Source organism: Nilaparvata lugens, chromosome 8 (assembly GCF_014356525.2).
Source record: "Nilaparvata lugens isolate BPH chromosome 8, ASM1435652v1, whole genome shotgun sequence".
In the NCBI taxonomy this organism is placed as follows: Eukaryota; Metazoa; Arthropoda; class Insecta; order Hemiptera; family Delphacidae; genus Nilaparvata; species Nilaparvata lugens.
In genome coordinates, this window is record NC_052511.1 from 20,187,243 (window position 1) to 20,209,052 (window position 21,810).

Consider the following 21,810-nt stretch of genomic DNA (forward strand, 5'->3'; position numbering starts at 1 on the left):
TTACATAATGAATGACTATAATCACAAAACAATGCCACTGTCAAACATTATTCGCTTGGCCAGTATCATCAGCCGCGAATTATAACGTGTATTACGCAATTTGCGAATGGTTAACAGTATTGTTCAAGCGCAAAGTGGATGGGAACCTTGTAGGCTAACAGTGGACAGTGCAAGCCGACAAATAGCTTTGAGACAATTGGTTTCCGGAGTGCACGGAATGTAACAATAATTAATCAAGTTATCGTTTTAAGATAATGGAAGCGTATCCTCTTTTGTAGGAATAAGGATATAATTATTATTAAACAAAAATCTCAATTAAATGCTGTAAATCAATCCGAAGACTTCTGCTACTGCAAATATTGACAACAGGGTTAACAGCTAGGTGGAAATTCTATGACCGCTACTATAAAAAAACTATTTGTCAGCCCGGGAATCGAACCCAGTACCTCCTAATTGCCGGTCAGGAGTGCTTACCCTGACACCAAACTGACAATATCTGGATAGCAGCGCTCATTTTCTACAAAGCCTTAGCGGCCAGCCAGTCTACAGAATGATGGAAATAGAATGGAAGTTGCATTTGTTCAAATGCTAATTCATGAATAATTATTATTAAACGAAAATACCAATCAGATGCTGTAAATTTACATCATTTAATTTACAGCATTGTACACCGGTGTACCCAAAATATGGTGTTATCGAATCTGCCTAAATCGATGTTTTTGAGTAAATAATTCATACAGAATTATATGATGAGACAATTCATCTGATAATGATACCTAACAAAAATTCTAATTAATCAAATCAATGCCAATGTTGTAACTTTAACTACGGTACTAAAAAAATCATTTGCAAATTCACCACTGATGATGAATTTGAAGTGATGTTAAGATGATAATATTATGAATTGAATCACTGTGAATACCATCCGTATTAAGTAACCCAAAGTATTAAGTATATTATGGTGTCAACTATCTAAATTTGAGAGATCAATAGCTCAAGATGTATAGCTCATAAGCAATTTCAATGCTTATCCAAAAATTAGAATCAATTTTTATTCAATCGAATTTTAAACTTGCTAATCTGTAAGAACAAATCAGAAAATCAGAACATATGATAACAGATAATAATATTATTATCGCACTGTCAACCGACTACTAATTTAAACATTTCAAATCCGTGGAAATAAATCTGAAAAACAATAATAATTGTGATAACAGATAATAATACTATTATTTCGGGAGTCAACAGACTACCAAGTAATTGGGAGGTGGAGATGGTAGCCACTTCATAGGACATCACTCATGTCATTTGCATCGTAAATGAGCCCCTCATAATGACAATATTCACAAATTTCGTTCATGTGCAACAATGATAGTTCCAGGTGAACTGTCGAAAGTAGATGGGGGGGGGGGGGGAATATAGGGGAAGTGGGAAATAAGAGAGAGAAAACGTGTGTGAAGTGAGAGAGCAACTCAGTAAACCAGTTTCCTCGACAGTCCACGGTTGGACTTGGCCACTCGTAGTGCCGCGTTCAACTGCGCGATTTCCCAGTTTCCAACCGGATTTTCCTCAATTTCCCTCAGAACAAAGAAGTCCTGAAATGTGTTATGTGTCTTTCATTTCAAGTATATCGTTTATAGTGAATTGGTGTATTCTATTTCGAATATAATAGCTTTTGGGACTATTATTGCAATGTGGCCTAACAATGTCTTATGACATTACCGCGGGGATATTTTTGAAATCTGACAAACGAGTATTGAAAAAAAGGACAAAATGTTCGTGTTCTTCAAAAAAAGTGTTTTTAGACAATGCCTGGCTGCATTTGGAGGTGAAGAAATGTTTGATATATTGTGATTAGTGTTTAAGATCCTGTGAATGAGAGATAAGTTATTATTGTATACATGTATCGCATCTCCTGAATAGTAGTTTTTGAAAAGTCACTCAATTTTGGAAACTTAGTACCTACTTTTATATTAATAACAAAATTCAAAACTTTAAAGAACAAGTTTTCTTCTGCGAACACTAATGTTTTTAACAAAGAAATTTCAAAAATGCCATTTACAGTAGACCTATAAGTTCACATGAGTTCACCATGAAAGTTTAAACTTGTATGTCACTTTGAGAATTACAGTATGAGAAATGATCAGTATCCATAACAGAATGTACGCCTGTACAATGTAAGTTTTGAGAAAAGTTGAAGACTAAATTATTACTTACGACTAGGTAGGTACTTGACTAAAATCAAACGTTCTGTGGCTGTAATGTTTTATTTACATTGGAGAATAATCGTCAACATTCAATGTCATGATGTCACTGTGAGCATGATGTTAGTACTGTTTTCTATTCCATCGGTTGTCATAAATAACTGTTTACATAAGCTGTCAACTGAGCTCATTTCAAACTACAGCATATTCAATCAAAATCAAATTGTCAAATGAATTAAAATGATTGTATGACGTTGGATTCATAATATTGTTAAATTGATGCTCTCTTTTGAAAACAGAATGAGTCAATTCTCGAGACAATAATGTACAATGAAATCATTCTCTGAGATGAGATTATTATAATATCAAAAGTGTAGTTTCATCATTGCTGCTACTGGAGCTTCTCTCAAGACTCATGAAAATCTAATCAAGTGACTGTCAATATTGCTCGGAAATTTATCTTAAAAATCATTAGAAATAGGAGTCAAGGTCATGAGAAACTTTTTTTAGAAAAATTATTGTGTAATACTGTAATAAAGTTCGTAAGTATAGTTTGTATTTGATTTGATGAGCGCAAACAACATTAGTTTACATAACAGACATATACAAAAATTGACATTGTTTCAATTTAACGCTGTTACGAATACTTTTTTCCTGTCAAGTAATTATTGGAATACCAAATCTTGAAGTACAATACAACATCTTTGATGACAATAGATAACAGTCACGTAACAGGCTGTCATACATTGGAATAATTCTGTTATTCCAGTTTAAGATGATCTTGGAAGGGTAGGAAAATTGCCACTCATCATTTTTAATCGAGATGAATTTTTTGAAGAAAATTTGAAATTCTCCTAGTATATATATTATATGCATATTCACTCATAGACCAATACAAAAATTAAAAACATTTAAAGAGTCAATAGCTTGTTTGGCTTATGTAGCCGGGAGACATTGCAGTGTCCGGCCTGCAAAAACTGAGCTTCAAATTGAGAGTTCAAAATCCACTCATAATGTAATGCACAATAACACTTTCATTTTAAGGTTGGAAATTCATTCGCAATCTCCCAGTGAAGATTCTTTATATTTTATATCATGATTTTGAAAACATATTCTTATCCATCACCTCATTAGAAACATTTTTGTATCCAGTGTTTACTAATTAAGCTTACTCATTCTCTTACTTGAGAATAGAAATCTTTAAGAATAGAAGTCTTTCTTCAGTCTTTAAGACAAAGTAAGAAGAAAAGAAAACGATGCTTGAGACACGGATACCATGTGATTCAACAGGCACTGTTATTTTCACAATCAATTCAAATTTGTACGGAACTAATCAAATTATAGCAAGCAAAACATGATCACTGCAAATTTGATAACTGACAATTTAAACTACAGATTTTGAAAGAACAAAGCTGAAGTTCGACTCTTCACATAGCATCACAAAAATTTGCTGCATTTACTTACTCCACAAGGCAGTTCCATTCTCACGTTACTCCATGACCTCACGGTATTCATTTATTGTGTTTCATTGATTAGCAAACATATGTTTGCCACATTTATTTGCAAATGTAGTTATACATGTCTTTCTCATGTCAATGACATCTAGATTAGAATCAATACTCTAATCAATAATCTTTGACAAGTTTCATTGTATTTTAATATTATTTTACACCTTTTCAAAGCATTGGAATAAAATAGTGATTGTTTTGTCTAAATTACCCTATCTTTCTTTTAACGAGTCTGAAAATCTACTCAAAAGCAGAAAGTATGGGATTATAGCATAGAAGCATAGCATATTCTATGTAACATGCTTATGGGAAGAAATTTGATAGTTTATGGAAAAGTTCAAGTTTGGGAACGTTTTCGAAGGCTATAAGCCGAATAAAACAAAGTTAGGTGCATGGGTTTAATAATATAACCACATCATACAAACAAAAAACCATACCTTGTGTGATCGACGGTTGACCAACCCATGGATTGAAAGGACAGTATACCTATTTCCCAGCCTTGTGACAAACTGGCACCACAATAATAAGAGTTAGCACACAGAGTTAACAGCAGAAATTGAGAGTTCAATACACTCACAGAGTATCAGGAAAGTAATGAAACTTATCAAATGTGTGGGCTGAGGAAAAGTCATAGGGGCGGAGAGACTGCATCGGTTCTTGAGTATTCATTGATCTATTGACTACTCATAATATCATTCCTTCTTGAATTTATGTTTTGTAACATAAGTAACCTCGATAATGATTGATCTGAACATCAATTGATCAGTATAGGAACAATAATCCACTGAAAAATTACAGGAGAGGCCGCAACAAATTATAAGCTCTCAAAAAATTGGTGTAGAAAATTGAAATGGACATAGCCTATGTATAATATTTGGACAATTTGAAACTAAATTAGGAAATTGAAAAAGTTTTGGGCAATAGCCTGTTTTCTCTTTTCCAATCATTGTATTGTTTGTGCTAACCTAATAAATAAATAAAACATTTGGTAAGATGAATATTCAATCCAATAATATACGGATAACTATTGTTATCAGTAGTTGTGTTTCTTAAGTTATGAACACTCTTGTGAACTCTAATATAAAATTCATACTATGTTGCAGTTCAATGTCCAAGTTATGGACGTTAGTCAAATACGGAACCTTCGAATTAAACATCATGTATTGTTTGGAGTCTTTTTCGATTGATCCATCTTTTTTCTAATTATGATGAAAAATTGTAATTAGAATCATAACATAGTAATGAACTAATAAAATTCATTCTCATTCCACTCCAAGACATCTTAAATTAGATTGAATATTGAAAATCGAAACTCACTCCTAAAACTCAGAGAAAAAATCCATCAACATAGTGATCTCCCTGAATCACCTCATATATTATCGGAGACTATTATAAACATTCCAGTGCATAAACGAGCCATTCTCATATCCCACTTATCTAGCACTGACATATTATTTTTTAGAGATAATTTGGTGGTTCCTGTTCATTCACAGTAAACGAGATCTGAATATTCATGAGTGTTATGATAAGAAGCCCACTCATTAGAAACCTACTGTAAACAGTAATCAACACAGCTAACAATATTCACATGTCTGTTTACATTGGAAACACTACAAACTATAGAGAGAATAGTGAAAAATCTTCGTACTATTGTCCGAGAATACTAGTCTCATATTCTAAAAAAGTCAACTGTAGAGGTATATTGATTTTTCAAGTACTCTGGGATTGTTTTTCTAACGATGTGGAAATTATTAAGATGTTAGATTTGAAAAGACATTCAATCCATGAATGGGATTTCTTTCCACTTATAGACAAACTCTTATGTTACTGTTATGTAAGTAATCAGCGAAGATGTAATTACATTTTTGTCCTTCAAATCAATCTCATAGTTTCCTTCTCCTCCCTCATTCGCTTCAATTTCCTTTATCATTCTTATTTCAAATTAAGTCTTCTTTAATTTCCTCCAGCAACGCTATCACCTTCTAATTTGAAATCCAAGCGAATTAAATTTCATTCAAAAATCTCGTTACAACAATTCCTGGAAAGACTTTTACAATTTCACGTTCCAACTAGCAAAGTTGATAAGGATGGAAACTAAGTTGCTGCAAAACTTATTTCCATTTCGAGAAGCTCGCCACGGTGGAAATTCTTGAGTAGCGAGAATAATTCTTCTGAGTCTGCTCTTCTTCATACAATTTCATGTATGAGAGAATATCTCTTGCAGAATTTTAGTAATTTATTTTCATTTGATGAATCAAACGAAAGCGGCTACTTGACTGTAACAGATACAAACAATTACAGATGGAATTAAATAGAGAATGCATTAATTCAAATGCCAAGTAATATATAATTATTATTTAACAAAAATCCTAAATAAATGCTGTAAATCACCCCGAAGACTCCCTACTGCAGACATTGACAACAGGGTTAACAGCTAGATGGAAATTCAATGAAAACTACTATCCAAAAATTAGTTGCCAGCCCGGGAATCGAACCCGGTACCTCCCAATTGCTAGTTAGGAATGCTTACCCTTACACCAAACTGACAATCTCTGGATAGCAGCGCTCATTTTATCGAAGCCATAGCGGCCAACCAGTTACAGATGGAATTAAATAGAGAATGCATTAATTCAAATGCTAAGTAATATATAATTATTATTTAACGAAAATGCTATGGCTTCGTATAAAATGAGTGCTGCTATCCAGACATTGTCAGTTTGGTGTAAGGGTAAGCATTCCTCACTAGCAATTGGGAGGTACCGGGTTCGATTCCCGGGCTGCAACTAATTTTTTAATAGTAGTTCTCATCGAATTTCCATCTAGCTGTTAACCCTGTTGTCAATGTCTGCAGTAGCAGAAGTCTTCGGGTGATTTACAGCATTTATTTAGGATTTTCGTTAAATAATAATTATAGATACAAACAATATACCTTCTCTATCCTCTCCATATGACTTCATTATTAGTAATGAGAACCTAGGACTCATTGGAATGCATTATATATTAGAAATTAGCCTACTTCCACAACTCAATTCTCCAACTAATGAATCATAAAGGTGCATTTTCGTTTGTGCGTAAATTTCCTCAGTCGACGACGACAAGATTTGTTGACATTCATATTGTCCAAATTTCAAGTGCGCTAAACAGCTGATCAAATAACTTTTCATTAGTTGTCTTTATTATTAAAGAATTAAACATTTCTAATAATATCAACATATTGCCATTTGAAAGTATTAAAAAGTATAAGCTCAACCTGCCCCATTAAAACATAATTGAACATAATCTTTTAGGTTATGTAGACAAATCTACGCAATCTGAGATCCTCTCCCTGTCGTGGTCGACGACGGCATTTACGCACAAACGAAAACCCAGCTTTAGTGGATATTTTTTATGAATTCATTAAACCACATTTTCAACACTGTCTAATCTCTCATTTAGCAGCACATAATTTCACGAAAGTCTCATAATTAATTCATTCAATCTCAATTTATAAAATCATTGTTATACAGCTTCTAAGTTGAATTAATTTTATCTTTTAATTCAATTTTATCAATTTAATTTGAATTGATTGTTTTTTAGGCTCCCTAACGGCTATGATGGCAGGGACATCCTACGGCTGGATAACACCGATCCTGATTGGTCTGCTGGGACCCAAGAGCGAGGTTCCCATGACCAATGACCAGAGCTCTTGGATTATCAGCTTCATCGAACTTGGCAATCTGTTCTCGCCCATACCGGCGGGCTTGCTAGTGGACAGGTGGGGGAGGAAACCCTGCCTCTTGATAACTGGACCTATCTACATTGCTAGCTGGGTTCTGGTGTTCACCACAAGGTCAGTCATTTCTATTCAATAATTTTACTTTTTGTTGTTTATCAATAACATACTATACAGAGTCGGTGAGAATTATGAAAACAGCCTACTATTTCTTTTAAAAGTGGAATTTGACGATAGGTCTGATTGGAAATCCTATTTGAATAAAAAACTACTTTTCTGTTGTTTCAAAATTCTGGTTCGCCATATTGAATTCAACTACATTTTTTCGTATGGAAAGAGTGTCATATTATATATGACTTCAATACAGAATTTCAAGTAAAAATAAATGGCGAAAGCCACACATCGATATCTCAAATTTCTTATGGGTTATTCACATTTGAAAATATCAAGAAATCATACAAAAATGGAATAAATGAGAACATAGAGAATATAAAAAACCACAATTATCAAATTTTACTTTTTTAAGTGTTAGAAGCACAAAATCCACTAACATATCTAACACTGCACAGAAAAGTTTGATCCAAGGTACCTAGAATACATGTATTATAGGTAGATTGGTATGATTTGTCAGATTTTTAATGTACTGCTCATCTATTTAATTCTAGTATTATCAATTGTTATTTTTAAATGTAAATAACATTGAAACGGGTCAAGATATCGTTGTGCGGTTCTCGTCATTCATTTTCTTCTGAAAATCTGTATCTGAATCATATCGTATATCATATGACCACATTCGAATCTAGAATATCAAAGTTGGATTCAAAATGGCGGTTCCAAGATGACGGTTCAAAAATTTTGAGGCGATAGAAAAGTAGATTTTTAAAATAAATATTAAGCTGTTCTCATAATTTTTAGCAACTCTGAATAATCAAAAACACTATTAAATTGGAATGTTTTTTATAAGGTTGAATGTACAATTCACACTAGGGTAGATGAGTGATTTTCATTTATTCACACATACAAGAGAATCGGCGAATCCGATTTCACTATATAGGCATCAAATCTGCAAAACTGTAGAAATCAATCTGAAAAAGCAAACCAATTACAAATAAACAAATGAACACATACAACAACAATCAATATAACAAATAAAAGGAATGTAGTGCAATATAATGTCAATAATCTGTTTTGTTGGATCTCCAGATCAGTGAACGTCCTCTACCTAGTGCGCATCCTCCAAGGCATGGGCATGGGCATAGTTTACACAGTGCTTCCGATGTACCTGGGCGAGATAGCATCCCCCGAAATTAGGGGAGCCCTCAGCACCTTCCTGGACGCCATGTGCAACACAGGAATCCTGTTCGAGTACTGCATCGGGCCCTTTGTGTCCTACCCCTCTCTGGCCCTAATTTCGGCAGGGGTGCCTGTCGTTTTCCTGCTGATTTTTCCCTTCATGCCAGAGTCCCCCTACTTCCTGCTGATGCACAACAGACGCGAGGCGGCTGCCGACTCCCTCAAATGGCTGCGGGGCAAAACTGACGCCGCAGACGTCGAGAAGGAGCTGGTCGCTATGAAGGGCTCTGTCGATGAGGAGATGAAGTGCAAGAGCCGGTGGCGAGATCTGGTGGCCACTAGGGTAAGCTACAAAAAACAGAACCGTATCTATCAAACTTTTATTAATTTATGAAATACTGATTATGTAATAAATATCTCACTATAATACTATAGTCCAGGCAGTGAATGCTCAAAAAAGGTAATAGAGGGAAATGTTTGGAAGACAATTTTTGACCCCACAGTTTAAAGGTACCATTTTTCGGTCTCTTGCATGAAACACAAAAACTATGTACCTTAAGGACTTGACTGTCATATAAAAAATTAAAGCTTACATAATTTGCTACAATATTCATCCCACACTTTTTCTATATCTCCGCTAGTTTTCAAGATATCCGCTCTTGAATGTGGGAAATTTTTTGAAAAGAAAACACAATTTGATGAATTCTCAGTTTTTCCCTCCATAACTTTTCCTTAGACTGGACTACTAGGTATGCGATAAAAATATTAAAATGTTCACTTTCTTGGTAAGATACATGATGATTGAAAATCTAAGTACCGTACCCTGTTTTTATTTGTATTCCATTTCTCACAGTGATATAGCAGAGTCGAAAACATGATACTTTGAGCTTTTATATTTGAATGTTCAAAAGTGCTCAGTCTTCTTTATCAGGATGATGGTCCACATGAACCATAGGCTTGTGCAATGTGCATGAGTATTGGCAATGATGATGACGATGGAGAAGATAAATGAGGAGGAATGCTGACGAGATTTTCAGTTTCAGATAGAATCTAAACTTTGACGTTTATAAAATATAGAAAATAACTTTATGGAAAAACTTGAAAGTTATCAAAATATATCAAATAATGTGCATTACTCCGGTCTGGTGTTGAGGATCACTGGATCACATGACCAGGATCACATCAGGTTTCCTGGAAATATTTTTCCAGGTAATCAACACAATAATGTGGTTGATGAATCTTCCAATTAAACTTGTTCAAAATTTGGCCGGCTTTCGTGCATCTAAGGCCTAGCTATGACAAATAGTTTATTGAATTGGATTGAACGACAATTTAGTGTTTGATGTTGCGATGTGCAGGTAGAACGTCGCGCGCTGCTGATCGCGCAGGTGGTGACCGTTTCTAAGTCGCTGAGCGGCATCGGCGCAGTCGTGTCGTACGCGTCGCAGACGTTCGCCAAGACGGCCGACGGCGACCCGACGCTGCTGCTCAGTCCCGACCTGCACACGATCATCATGGGCCTGACCATCTGGCTGGTCACGTTCGTGGCTGCAGTTGCCGTCGATCGCTGCGGCCGACGACCGCTGCTCCTCATCTCGTCCACCGGCTGCTCCCTCTTCATGCTCGCTACGGCCGCCTACTACTTTGTCGACGAGAAGACCGACTTCGATGTCGACAACTACAGCATTTTACCCTTCTCTACCATCTCTGCCTACTGTATCATATTTTCACTAGGTAATTTTTTCAATTAAATAAACAATTAATAAGTTATTTTCTCTTGGAAATCACTATTCATATCAAATCTTTTTAGATTTACTTCTCTTTACTTCTTCTCCTCATCCTTCTTCTTCTTCTTCTTCTTCTTCTTCTTCTTCTTCTTCTTCTTCTTCTTCTTCTTCTTCTTCTTCTTCATCATCATCATCATCATCATCATCAAAAACATCATCATCATCATCATCATCATCATCATCAGCATCATCATCATCATCTCCTCCTTCTTTATCCAATATGTCGCTGTATTCTCTTTGTCACACTACACGTAGGCCCAATGTTTGCCTTGTTCTTCTCCATATTTTATTTTTCTATAATACAGGGTGATTCACGAGGATATGCGGTAACTTTGAGAGCTCATTCAATATGTAAAAATAATGAAAAAAACTCATATAAACATAGGTCCGGAAATGTTTCGTTAGCGAGTTATACAGGGTTAAAGATTTCGCCTGGATTTCAGTTCCGCTGAGTAAATGAAGACTCTCTGAAATTCTGGGAAGTTAAATTTAGGGGCAAATGCCATTGTTTCTTATGGTTTTTTACCTGAAAAATTGATTAGAACAGGTCCCAGAACTGTAAGATGAGTAGTTTTTGAGTAATCCAGTGTAAAATGCAAAAACATTGAGTAAAAAAACACAATTTTTACATTTGGCCAGCAATCGCTTTGTTATTTTACCAATAAACTGATCAAATTCCAGAACAAAACTTGTAGAAAATTTAATTCTAAACAAAACGGTATGATTAAAGTATACAGAAAGTGAACAGATAATCGATTAAAGGTAGTTTTATTGAAAACTGTAATGTAAAGTTATGCAATAAAATTACAGTAAATGCTCAAAAATGTTGCCATTAACTTCAATGCATCTTTCTGCTCGTTTAAGAATTGCTCTTGTTGCTTTTCGTAGTTCTACGGGGCTCTCCTTTAACTGCACAAAGGCTTCATTAATTCGATCAAGTAACGCCTCACGGGAATTTACTTTGACCTCGTAAACATGATCTTTCATCCATCCCCATATGCAGAAGTCCAATGGCGTATGATCTGGTGACCTTGGTGGCCAGTGTATAGGACCACCACGACCGATCCATTTATTTGGGAACTGATGATTTAGATAGGTGGAAACATCATTTGAAAAATGTGGCGGTGCGCCATCATGCTGGAAGTACATCTTGCGTCGCGTTGCAAGAGGAACATCTTCCAGCAATGTCGGTAATTCTTCTTGAAGAAACTGTAAGTACGCCTGACCTGTTAAGCGCTCTAGAAAAATAAACGGTCCAATTAGCTTATCATCAATAACACCACACCATACATTAATGTTAAAACGGTATTGAAAGTTACGTTCAATTGTTGCATGAGGGTTCTCTTCTGCCCATGAATGTTGGTTTCGTAAATTGTTGATACCATCACGAGTGAACTGTGACTCATCGGTAAATAAAATGTACTTGAAGAGTTGACGATGATTGACTAACCAATTGCAGTACTCCAAGCGATGTTCATTGTCTCCTGGTTGTAAATGCTGTACTTTTTGTTTATGGTAGGGATAAAGGTTGTTCTTATTAAGTGTTCTCCAAACTTTACTTTGCGAAACCCTAAACCGCTTTGAAATACGTCTTGTACTAATACCTGGACTACGTTCAACAGCAGCAATAATGTTTTCTTCTACATTAACATCATGTTGGCGAGGGCGGTCAGACTGGATCTTTACGCTTGGAAGTGATCCTGTTTCCCGTAACGTACGAAATGTAGAAATAATGGTTCTAGCATTTGGAATTCTACGATAAGGGTAACGTTGTCTGTATTCTTCCACAGCGATTGTAGCATTGCCTTCACATACACCGTAAATAAACACCATATCGGCGTATTCTTCAGTTGAAAATAAGTATGGCATTACTACTCCAACAATTTAATAATTACTATGGACAAAACAATGCTAACACAGACTAAAATTCAATACGACGAACAGAACAATACACACGTGGACTAAAACTCAGTTGTTACCTCTCAAGGAATTAAAATTCTACATTTCAAATCACATCATTGTTGATCAGCTGTTATTGTAGTGCCAACTTATGAAAAACAAATTATCCGCTCAACATGTGTATTTTTTTTATTATTTATGTTTGTTGTTTATGTTTATTTCTTTATTTTAAAACTGTGTTTTAATATTATTTTATTTTGAAATTTGAGTAAAAAAATTAAGGTGTTAAATTTAAGTAAAAATCATTAACTTTTTACAGATCTTTAATAAGAAATCAACAGAGTTATTGTCGGCCAAATGAAAAACGTGTGTTGTTCTGTTTTCAATAAAACTTCCTTCAATCGATTATCTGTTCACTTTCTGTATACTTTAATCATAACGTTTTGTTTAGAATTAAATTTTCTACCAGTTTTGTTCTGGAATTTGATCAGTTTATTGGTAAAATAACAAAGCGATTGCTGGCCAAATGTAAAAATTGTGTTTTTTACTCAATGTTTTTGCATTTTACACTGGATTACTCAAAAACTACTCATCTTACAGTTCTGGGACCTGTTCTAATCAATTTTTCAGGTAAAAGACCATAAGAAACAATGGCATTTGCCCCTAAATTTAACTTCCCAGAATTTCAGAGAGTCTTCATTTACTCAGCGGAACTGAAATCCAGGCGAAATCTTTAACCCTGTATAACTCGCTAACGAAACATTTCCGGACCTATGTTTATATAAGTTTTTTTCATTATTTTTACATATTGAATGAGCTCTCAAAGTTACCGCATATCCTCGTGAATCACCCTGTATAGTACTATCAATAATTCACAAATTTATCTATTTATTTATTTGATACTTATCACAGAAGATATCTATCAGAATGATTGGGGTAAACTCTTACCTAATCCACACTCTCGTCCAATGTGTACGAACGACGACGGGATCGAGTGTGGATGACTGCTTTTCCAGCGCTCGCCTTCACTGGCCTTCACTTGTCATCACTCCGATTTTAGTCGAGCAAAAGCGAGTGGCCAGCTGAGCATCCATAAATGGTCACATTGCAGTGTGGATGGCAAGACCAACGTGGTCGTGGACCAAGGTGATTAGCTCGGCCAGTAGCTTGGCGGTAGTGTGGACGATCAAACTCTGATTATCATTGAATAATTATATTATTAGTTTGAATGTAAAGTATCATAGATCTCATGAGTTAGAAAAATAGCCTCCTGGTGTAAAAATAACCCACCTAAATCTGAAGGTTCACTGATCTCTCATCACTCACGCACAAGTCTGAACTCATGTGAGCTTCCCCCTCAGCTGAAAAGAATTTGTTTTTGTCATTTCCAAGAAAACTGTGATTTTTGAAGAACCCAGTAATGGCTCAAATCTAACCTCCATCTTATTACAGCACTTCGATACATTCCCATGGTACACAAATCCTCACGTTACCATCAGACTTTTTTGAGTCAGTTTGGAGAATATCAAAATAGTTGTTAAACAAGGTTGGTGAGATTTTTATAAAAGTTTGGTAGAGAGAGAAAGAGAATGGGAGAAAGAGAGTGAGAGGAGTGAGGGAGAGAAAGATAGTGAGTATGAGAGAGTTGAATGCGCATTGAGTGAGTTAGTTGGGCAGCAGAGCAGTCAGTAAATGAGGTCCGATGTAGTCTCAAGAGAGTTAAGGATTTGTTACTGGAAATATCGTCTGGCTGAGGTATTGAGGGTCCTTGTATGAGCGCTGCTCTTGGGTGACGGGGTAATGGTAAGGGGGGGAAATGTGTGTCCCTCAAGTGCCTCCCAATTTACAAGGGTCTTCCATTCTACGTTCTCTTTCTCTTGATTTCTTCTTATGTTTTCTTTCCTTCGTCTACCTAAGATTTTCTCGTTTCTATATAATTATCATTTCTTATATTCGCTATTTGCTCCTCATTTTGTTATTTTACTCATGAAGTTATTTATACCTCATGGTTACTCTCAATAATTTCAATCATTACAGTTTTGCAATCCAAATTGCTTTCAAGCAATGAGCATTGTTACACATTATGCACATTTTCTGTTACCTCCTATATTTTTAAGCTTTTGCTGTAGGTTTTTTTTTTTGAGAATAGTTCCCAATTTCCATTTCAAGGTTTAAATCAAATCAAATCAAATCGTTTATTGCACAAAAATATATACAGAATACAACTGAAAGGAAATTGACAACTTTGTGCTACACGTCGGCAAAAGAAAACTTGTACGCCGACGTGGAGTCTTAATATAACTTATTCACTTATACATTAATATTAATATATAAAATGATCCTACAATATTATAATATAGGCTAACAGTAATTAACATTCAACCAACTAAATATTCCATTCTAAGAAATAACAATAAATTAAATATATACATAAAGCTGAATTTAAGATTCATACAACATCAATCAATATTAAACCAAATCATTAATTGAATAAAAATAATTTTCTTTCACCCAGGTATGGAAATCTTTTATTTTAGGCTTCTTTAACAACCATCCTCTTGGAACTTTATTATAGAGTTATTTCTCAAATATGAAATACTTCTACGGGATAGGGTGCTATCAACTCTTTCATTGTGATTAAGTTTTGAGCGACTTGTCTAGTTACTCTTTGAAAATTTTGAATATTTTTTAATTTGAGCACATGTTTCTTAATAGTCTTTAAAATGAACAATTGCCTTATAGTGAACAGATTGGAATTTTGAAACATGTGACACTTGGGAAATCTCTCGGATACCTCATTATTGTTTTGATAACTAACTTTTGTAAAACAAATAGAGGTTTTAAAGTTGAATCAAAAGTTCCTCCCCATATAGAATTACCATACTGAACTAAGGATTGGAATAGAGCAAAATAAACAGATTTTAGTAATTTGAGACTCAAAATACTTCTAAGCATGTACATTTTTAAATTGACCACCCTTAATTTTCTACAAAGGTAGCTAATCTGAGGTGACCAGCGTAGATGCTTATCAACAAAAATACCAAGATACTTGTAATTGTTTACACTCTCAATAACCTCATTGCAAGAATCACATGGATACCTGTTACAAGCATTATTCAAACAAAGCCTGTTCATATCTAGATCTCCTCTTGTTGTTGGACTGAAGGTCATACACTTTGTTTTACCAAGATTTAGTCTCAAATAATTACATTTTAGCCACTGAGAAACCTTATAGTAACCCACTTTTGTTTGCTTGATAACATCTTCCCAGGAACCTTCTTGGAAGATGAGTGCTGTGTCATCAGCAAAACAAATTGTCTTAGACCCAACTGAGTCCAGTACACTAGGCAGGTTATTAACATAGATCAAAAATAAAACTGGTCCCAATACAGTCCCTTGAGGTAGGCCCCATGTCACATCTCTAATCTCACTATTACTACCACCACAGCTAACGATTTGGCTTCTACCCCTTAGATAACTTTCAAAGAAATCTAACTCTATTCCTTGAATACCAATATTAGATAGTTCTGGATCATTTTATCATGTGGTACTGTGTCAAAAGCCTTGGCCAGGTCCAGAAACATTACCAAGGTTTTTTATTTGTTTTGAAACCATTGTATATTGTCTCAGTTAAGGACTCCAATGCATCCTCTGTGCTTCTACCCTGTTGGAAACCAAACTGCCTCTTATCAAGGATTTTATTAACATCTAGATATTCAACTAATCTTTTCTTTACCAATTTTTCGAAAATTTTAGAAATAGAACTTAGCAAGCTAATTGGTCTATAATTTTGAGGTATTTCTTTACCCCCCCCCTTGTGTAAAGGAATAACTTTTGCATGCTTGAAATGCAAGGGAAAGTATCCAGATGAAAAACAACAATTGAAAATTTCTGAAAGAGGTTTAGAGATTGTGTCAGTTAATAGTTTTAGCACGCTGTTGGATATGTTATCCCATCCAGGTGCCTTATTATCATTCAAACTTTTGATTACTTCCTTGATTTCTGTTTCAGTAACAAAATTGAAATTAAATGCATTTTCAATATCTATTGTTTGTTCCAAATATTGATCTTCATTCTGTCCATGTATATCAATTTCCTGCGCTTGATTTATACCTACATTCACAAAATAGTCATTCAAAGCATTAAGATCTTGATTTACATGTAATTGTGAATTCTTATTTACCCCAATAATTGCTTGATTTATCACAGACCATATCTTCTTAGGGTCACCTTGAGCTTTATTTATTTCTGATTGATAATATAAATCTTTTGCTTTTCTAATTAGATCTACTATTCTATTTCTGTAAGACAGGAATTTCCTTCTCAGCTCTACATTAAATGGTTCATTTTTCAATCTTTTATATAATCTATCTCTTATAGTTATGGACTTTAGAATTCCATTGGACATCCAAGGTTTCAAATGTTTTTTAGTTAAATTAACCTTTTTAATAACTGTTGCTCTACTGATGCACGTTTTTACATTATTTACAAATTCATTTACTAATGTTTCAATACTTCTATTTGCGTCAATCTCCCAATTCATTAAAGCACTCTCCTCTAACAACTCTTCTTTATTAACATTCCTCACTTCAATAAACTTACATGGCTTACTAGATCGAGAACAAACATCCTTTTTAATTGATGCGTGAAGAGCAGTCGCATAATGATCAGTAATTGACATTTCTAATACAGCATTTTTTAATGAGTCATTATGTTTGGATTTAGAAAAAATATGGTCTAAACAAGTATTTGAAGCAGGACGAGTTTTTCTATTGACAAAGGACTCAAACCCATGCGAACTCATAATAGACAAATAATCATGCGTTTTTTTAGAGTTACATAACAAATCAATATTTACATCACCTATCACTAATGAATAATCAAAATTAAAGCATGAACCATTCATATAATTATCAAGTTGTTCTATAAATTAAGGTGTACTTGTACTAGGAGATCTATAAACGGATGTTACTAAGTATTTATTATTTTTAGTTTGCAGCTCAACAGCTAAGAAAGGATATTCGTTTGGACTATCAATTTTTTTCGAGGAAATACTATTAGCTACATACATGACAATTCCATCTGAACGATTCAAGGAGTTACTTTTTATATATAAATTATAACCATTAATGTTTAACAGTGATTTTTCTTCTTCAGAAGTCCAGGTTTCAGTAAAAATTAGAACCTCAAATTTTGTTCTCATGCTGTTCAAAATAATGAGAATTTGATCAAAATTTCTTTTCAAACTTCTTATATTTAAACTAAAAATATTCAATTCATAATTAAGGGGCTGGATATAGTTCAAGTATTCATCGGTACTTTCACATTCCCTAACACTGTTAATACTATCTACAAATTGCGTGAGATCGTTCATAATAAATGTTTAATCAAACCTGTAGCAACACTTTATTCCTCTCCGTTGATAACTTTTTTCAGATGGTCCAGTCCCTTGACTTTGAATACAGGTGAGCCCTCCGACTTCTTAGCGCACATTTGTGAACCACGAAACCAGACGAATTTCCAATCATTTTCCCTAGCTAACTCACGAGCGGCTTTCAGTTCTTTAGCACTCTTGGCAGTCAGCTGATTCATTAGCCTGAAGTGTCCGTTCGGCAGGTTTCTGTTGATTTTTTTCACGTCGATTCCGGGGCTGCTCCTATCTTCTCTGCTTATGGTTTGGAAAGCCGTCATCCATTTGTCCCTCATACTCCTTCTCACGAACCTGACGACAATCATCGGTGTAGTCTCTCGGTTCATGGATGGCAGTCTGTGAGCGACGCTGATTTCGTTTGATGAAAAATCAGACACTTGGAGAGCACTGGCTACGCCTTGTAGGATTTCATCCATGTTTTCGTTCTTTGTTGCAGGTATACCGGTTAATAATAAATTTTCCCTCCTGGTATATTCTTCTAATATTTCATTTCTCTTAGAAAGAAATTTCACTTCTTCTTTCAATTTTTGGTTTTCAGTGATTAATAGTTCATTAGCTTTTTTGATTTCTCCGATATCCGATTTGAAACTATCAAAACTATCCGAAACAAATTTTACTGAGTGAGTTAGTTCCCCTAATTGTTGATCAATATCTTTTTTCAACGATTTTGAAAACTGTTCAAATAAAACAGTCATTTTTCGCATTAAAACATCACTTTCCATTTCACTCTCTTCTTGTCCTGGTGACACAGACACCTGTTTACAAGCACTGCACTTCCATTTATTCCGATTATCCTTTGAAAGTTTTTTGAAGTTCTTTTCGGTTAAATAGTGGCAGATGTAATGACATTTTTGTTTACACGAAGCACAAATTATTGAGTCTTCATCACTGAAATTGCCGAGGCAAACGTTGCAGTTATTCATATTTCAAACGTATCTATAATATGCTAGCTAAACAGAATACGAGTTTGATGAGTAGACGGTCACGATAAACAAGTCAGTACACTCAATAATAGATAAGTTGCAAACAATAGTACAATTCACTCCTTGTCACCACAAACACGTCCGCTCGTCACCGCTGCTCGACTAAGACTGAGTTAAAACTACTCGTGTTCAAGTCACATTTTACCTATTACTGCAATTCAGATTGCTTTTGAGCAAGAAGCATTGTCACAGATTATGAAGACTACCTTCATCATCCCATACTTTTTTAAAAATTTTCTATTTAAATTTTTCAGGTTTAGGACCACTGGTGCCTACCCTTCAAGCAGAACTATTTCCCTCCAACACGCGAGGGTTGGCCTCTGGTTTAACGTCTGTCACGGACACCATTGCTTCTCTAATTTGCATGAAAATGTACGAAGTGATTGCTGACAACGTGGGAACTTTTCTGAATTTCTGGTGTTTTGGAATTTTTTGTGCGATAGGTACGGTTGCCATGTATTTTATAGTTCCTGAAACTAAGGGCAAAACCTTCCATGAGATACAGATGGACTTGAGTCGGAAAGAATTGCCCAAGGAGAAACTTGTGATGAAAAATATTGGAAACACTAATAAACAGCCAACAAATAATATACAGATGTATAGCTGATATTTGATAAACTTCTATGTATATTTTTAAAATAGAATAATATAGTTTAGATGTGTATTAATGTTCGAAAAAGATTGTAATGCTTAGGTCTTCTGTAATACAGTACCTATAAGTTTTTATCTAGATTACAAGTACGAAAAATACGAATAAAATGACTGAGTTGAAAAGATACCTATTGATATTGTGAAACTTTGACATAATGTTGAAAAATTTTTGTCAATGAATTATTGTCGATTATTACTATTTGACTTGCGGTTCTGCAAAATGAATAAGAAAATAAAACTGTTTTTTATAGTCTCTTGCAGTCCTGTAAGCTAATTAACAAAGAGGAATTGACAATATAGTCAGAGTTTCTCAATATTATGCAATATGGAGAAGTTCTACAATGTTAATATGTATATAACACATTGCTCTCAGTTATGTTTGGCTTTTAAACGTTTTGTTCGGGCTCCAATGATTGATTGAGTCGTTAGAACAATTATTGAGGAAATTTCAGTCATTAAGTTTAAATTAAATTATGAATATTTCTATAGCATTTTAAAGAATTGATTCACTGAAACAGTTGATGTATGTGAATGAAAAAAATACATATTTTTAAGTGAACACTCACTACTGAAAATATTAAATTTATTTAATAATTTTTATTGTTAGCGTTATTTTTAGTGTTAGTGTTATGGGTTATACTCTGTGATAAATAGATAATATCAATGAGATTACGGTAATATTGTGAAATTGATGCTGAAATGGTGCTGAAATCAGGTTGAATAATTGAAAATAAATACATCTTACTGTTAAAAACTATCTAACAAAATGTTATACAAAATATAATTATATAGTAAGCAGGCAGAGAAAATTTGATTCTACTCATTGATCCATTCTCCATTCGGCATTTGAATTAGAAATAAATTTTATGCTTTTCCGTTCGGAATGCTACTTCTGTATATGTTTAACACAGTAAATCTGTTTGATGTACACTTGGTTCCAAGTGAATGAAGTTATTCTTCTAATTATAAGTTTGACAGTGGAATGGTTCGATTTTCAAGGTCCAAGTGAATAATAATTTATTGAGTAAGCTGATGGAATGAATGTGTTCAACAGAAAACTTAAAATAAACTATTTTCCAAAAACTACTTCCAATCTAAATTAAATCATGCTCAAAAATCTCAAAATAAATTCATTTTTGCAAATAAGATCCAAAATACATGAGCACATGAGGTAGGCCTACATGCTGAGTATAAAATGTTTTTACAAAATCCACTGTTTTCAGTAGGCTATAAGAATCTAGTTGGTACACTGCATGAGATAAACCTGATGAATCCAAGTTTTTTCTCACAGCTCAAATTTATTGCAACTCTGGAGCGAGTTATCCATGATTATTTATTCTTTGAGTGCATAATATCGAATTCTCAAAGGGGCATCATTGAAAATTCATTGTGATCTTATAAAGAAGGAAGAGATGAAAGAGAGAGAATTTCTCGCTCTTTAACGCGTATAAATATTTCATTGAATTCTTTCCCTACTAAAGCTAGGGATGAGGATCCAACTCACCAAGGGACTCTCCCTATGGAATCACATAGGAAGTCGTGTAATGAGTTTATCTCTGATGCAGATTAGTATTTAATTCCAGGTTCGATTGTAAGCGAGTTCATCTCATTGACATTAAATGTTTTCAGAAACTCTGAATTTTTGTTATTTGGTATTGTACTCGAAATATTCATCAATGAACATCAAATAATAACCTCAAGATATTCTAATTAAAACTAGCGTTCCAACTGTATTTTGCTACGATATCGATGGGCTCACCAAGTAAACCTCAATAGATTTATGTACTTACTGTTTACATATTATTATGGGCCTATTATATGCCAGATACCTATTATATACTATCCTTCTCTACTATATGTGAATATCCAATTTTACATTTGATGGGAATATGCATGACTGCACACCGTTAGCTATTTCACTAATTGTGGAACTAAGAATGCCTAGAACTGCATTACATAGTTGAGCTATATATCTCCTGGATAGGTATATATGTTATTCACTTCATCTTGCTTAGAAAATGATGATTTAAAGCATGAAAATCAATTCGAAGAGACAAGGAGTCCCCTGAAGCAGGGACTCTGCCCCTTCTGACATTGACGGATCACACCATTTTCCGATTACTTTTCGTGCAAATAACTGGCGAGTGAGTGCAGAACAGAAGGCTTTTCGGGGTTTAGCGACTGGCTGAGTGACGGGCCACGGAAATGAAACGAATACAAATTAAAACAAAGCGCGGCCGAATGTGTTTGTTGAGCCTGGTGCGGCAGATAAGAATGATGATGGCTGCTAAAGAGAAATCGATAAATGATTTGACGGCACAGCTCAGCTCTGGGCCATATAT

At 34.5% G+C, this 21,810-nt stretch overlaps 1 protein-coding gene across 1 annotated transcript; it reads left to right on the forward strand.

Moving 5' to 3' along the window:
• The first annotated feature begins 1,461 nt into the window (after positions 1–1,461).
• LOC111044534 (facilitated trehalose transporter Tret1) lies at positions 1,462–21,135 on the forward strand. The gene is made up of 5 exons (XM_039434208.1): positions 1,462–1,828; positions 7,289–7,541; positions 8,628–9,060; positions 10,076–10,451; positions 19,072–21,135. Exons 1-5 carry the CDS (start codon positions 1,774–1,776, stop codon positions 19,422–19,424), a joined length of 1,470 nt encoding a protein of 489 aa, XP_039290142.1. The 5' UTR covers positions 1,462–1,773; the 3' UTR covers positions 19,425–21,135.
• The last annotated feature ends 675 nt before the right edge of the window (positions 21,136–21,810 follow it).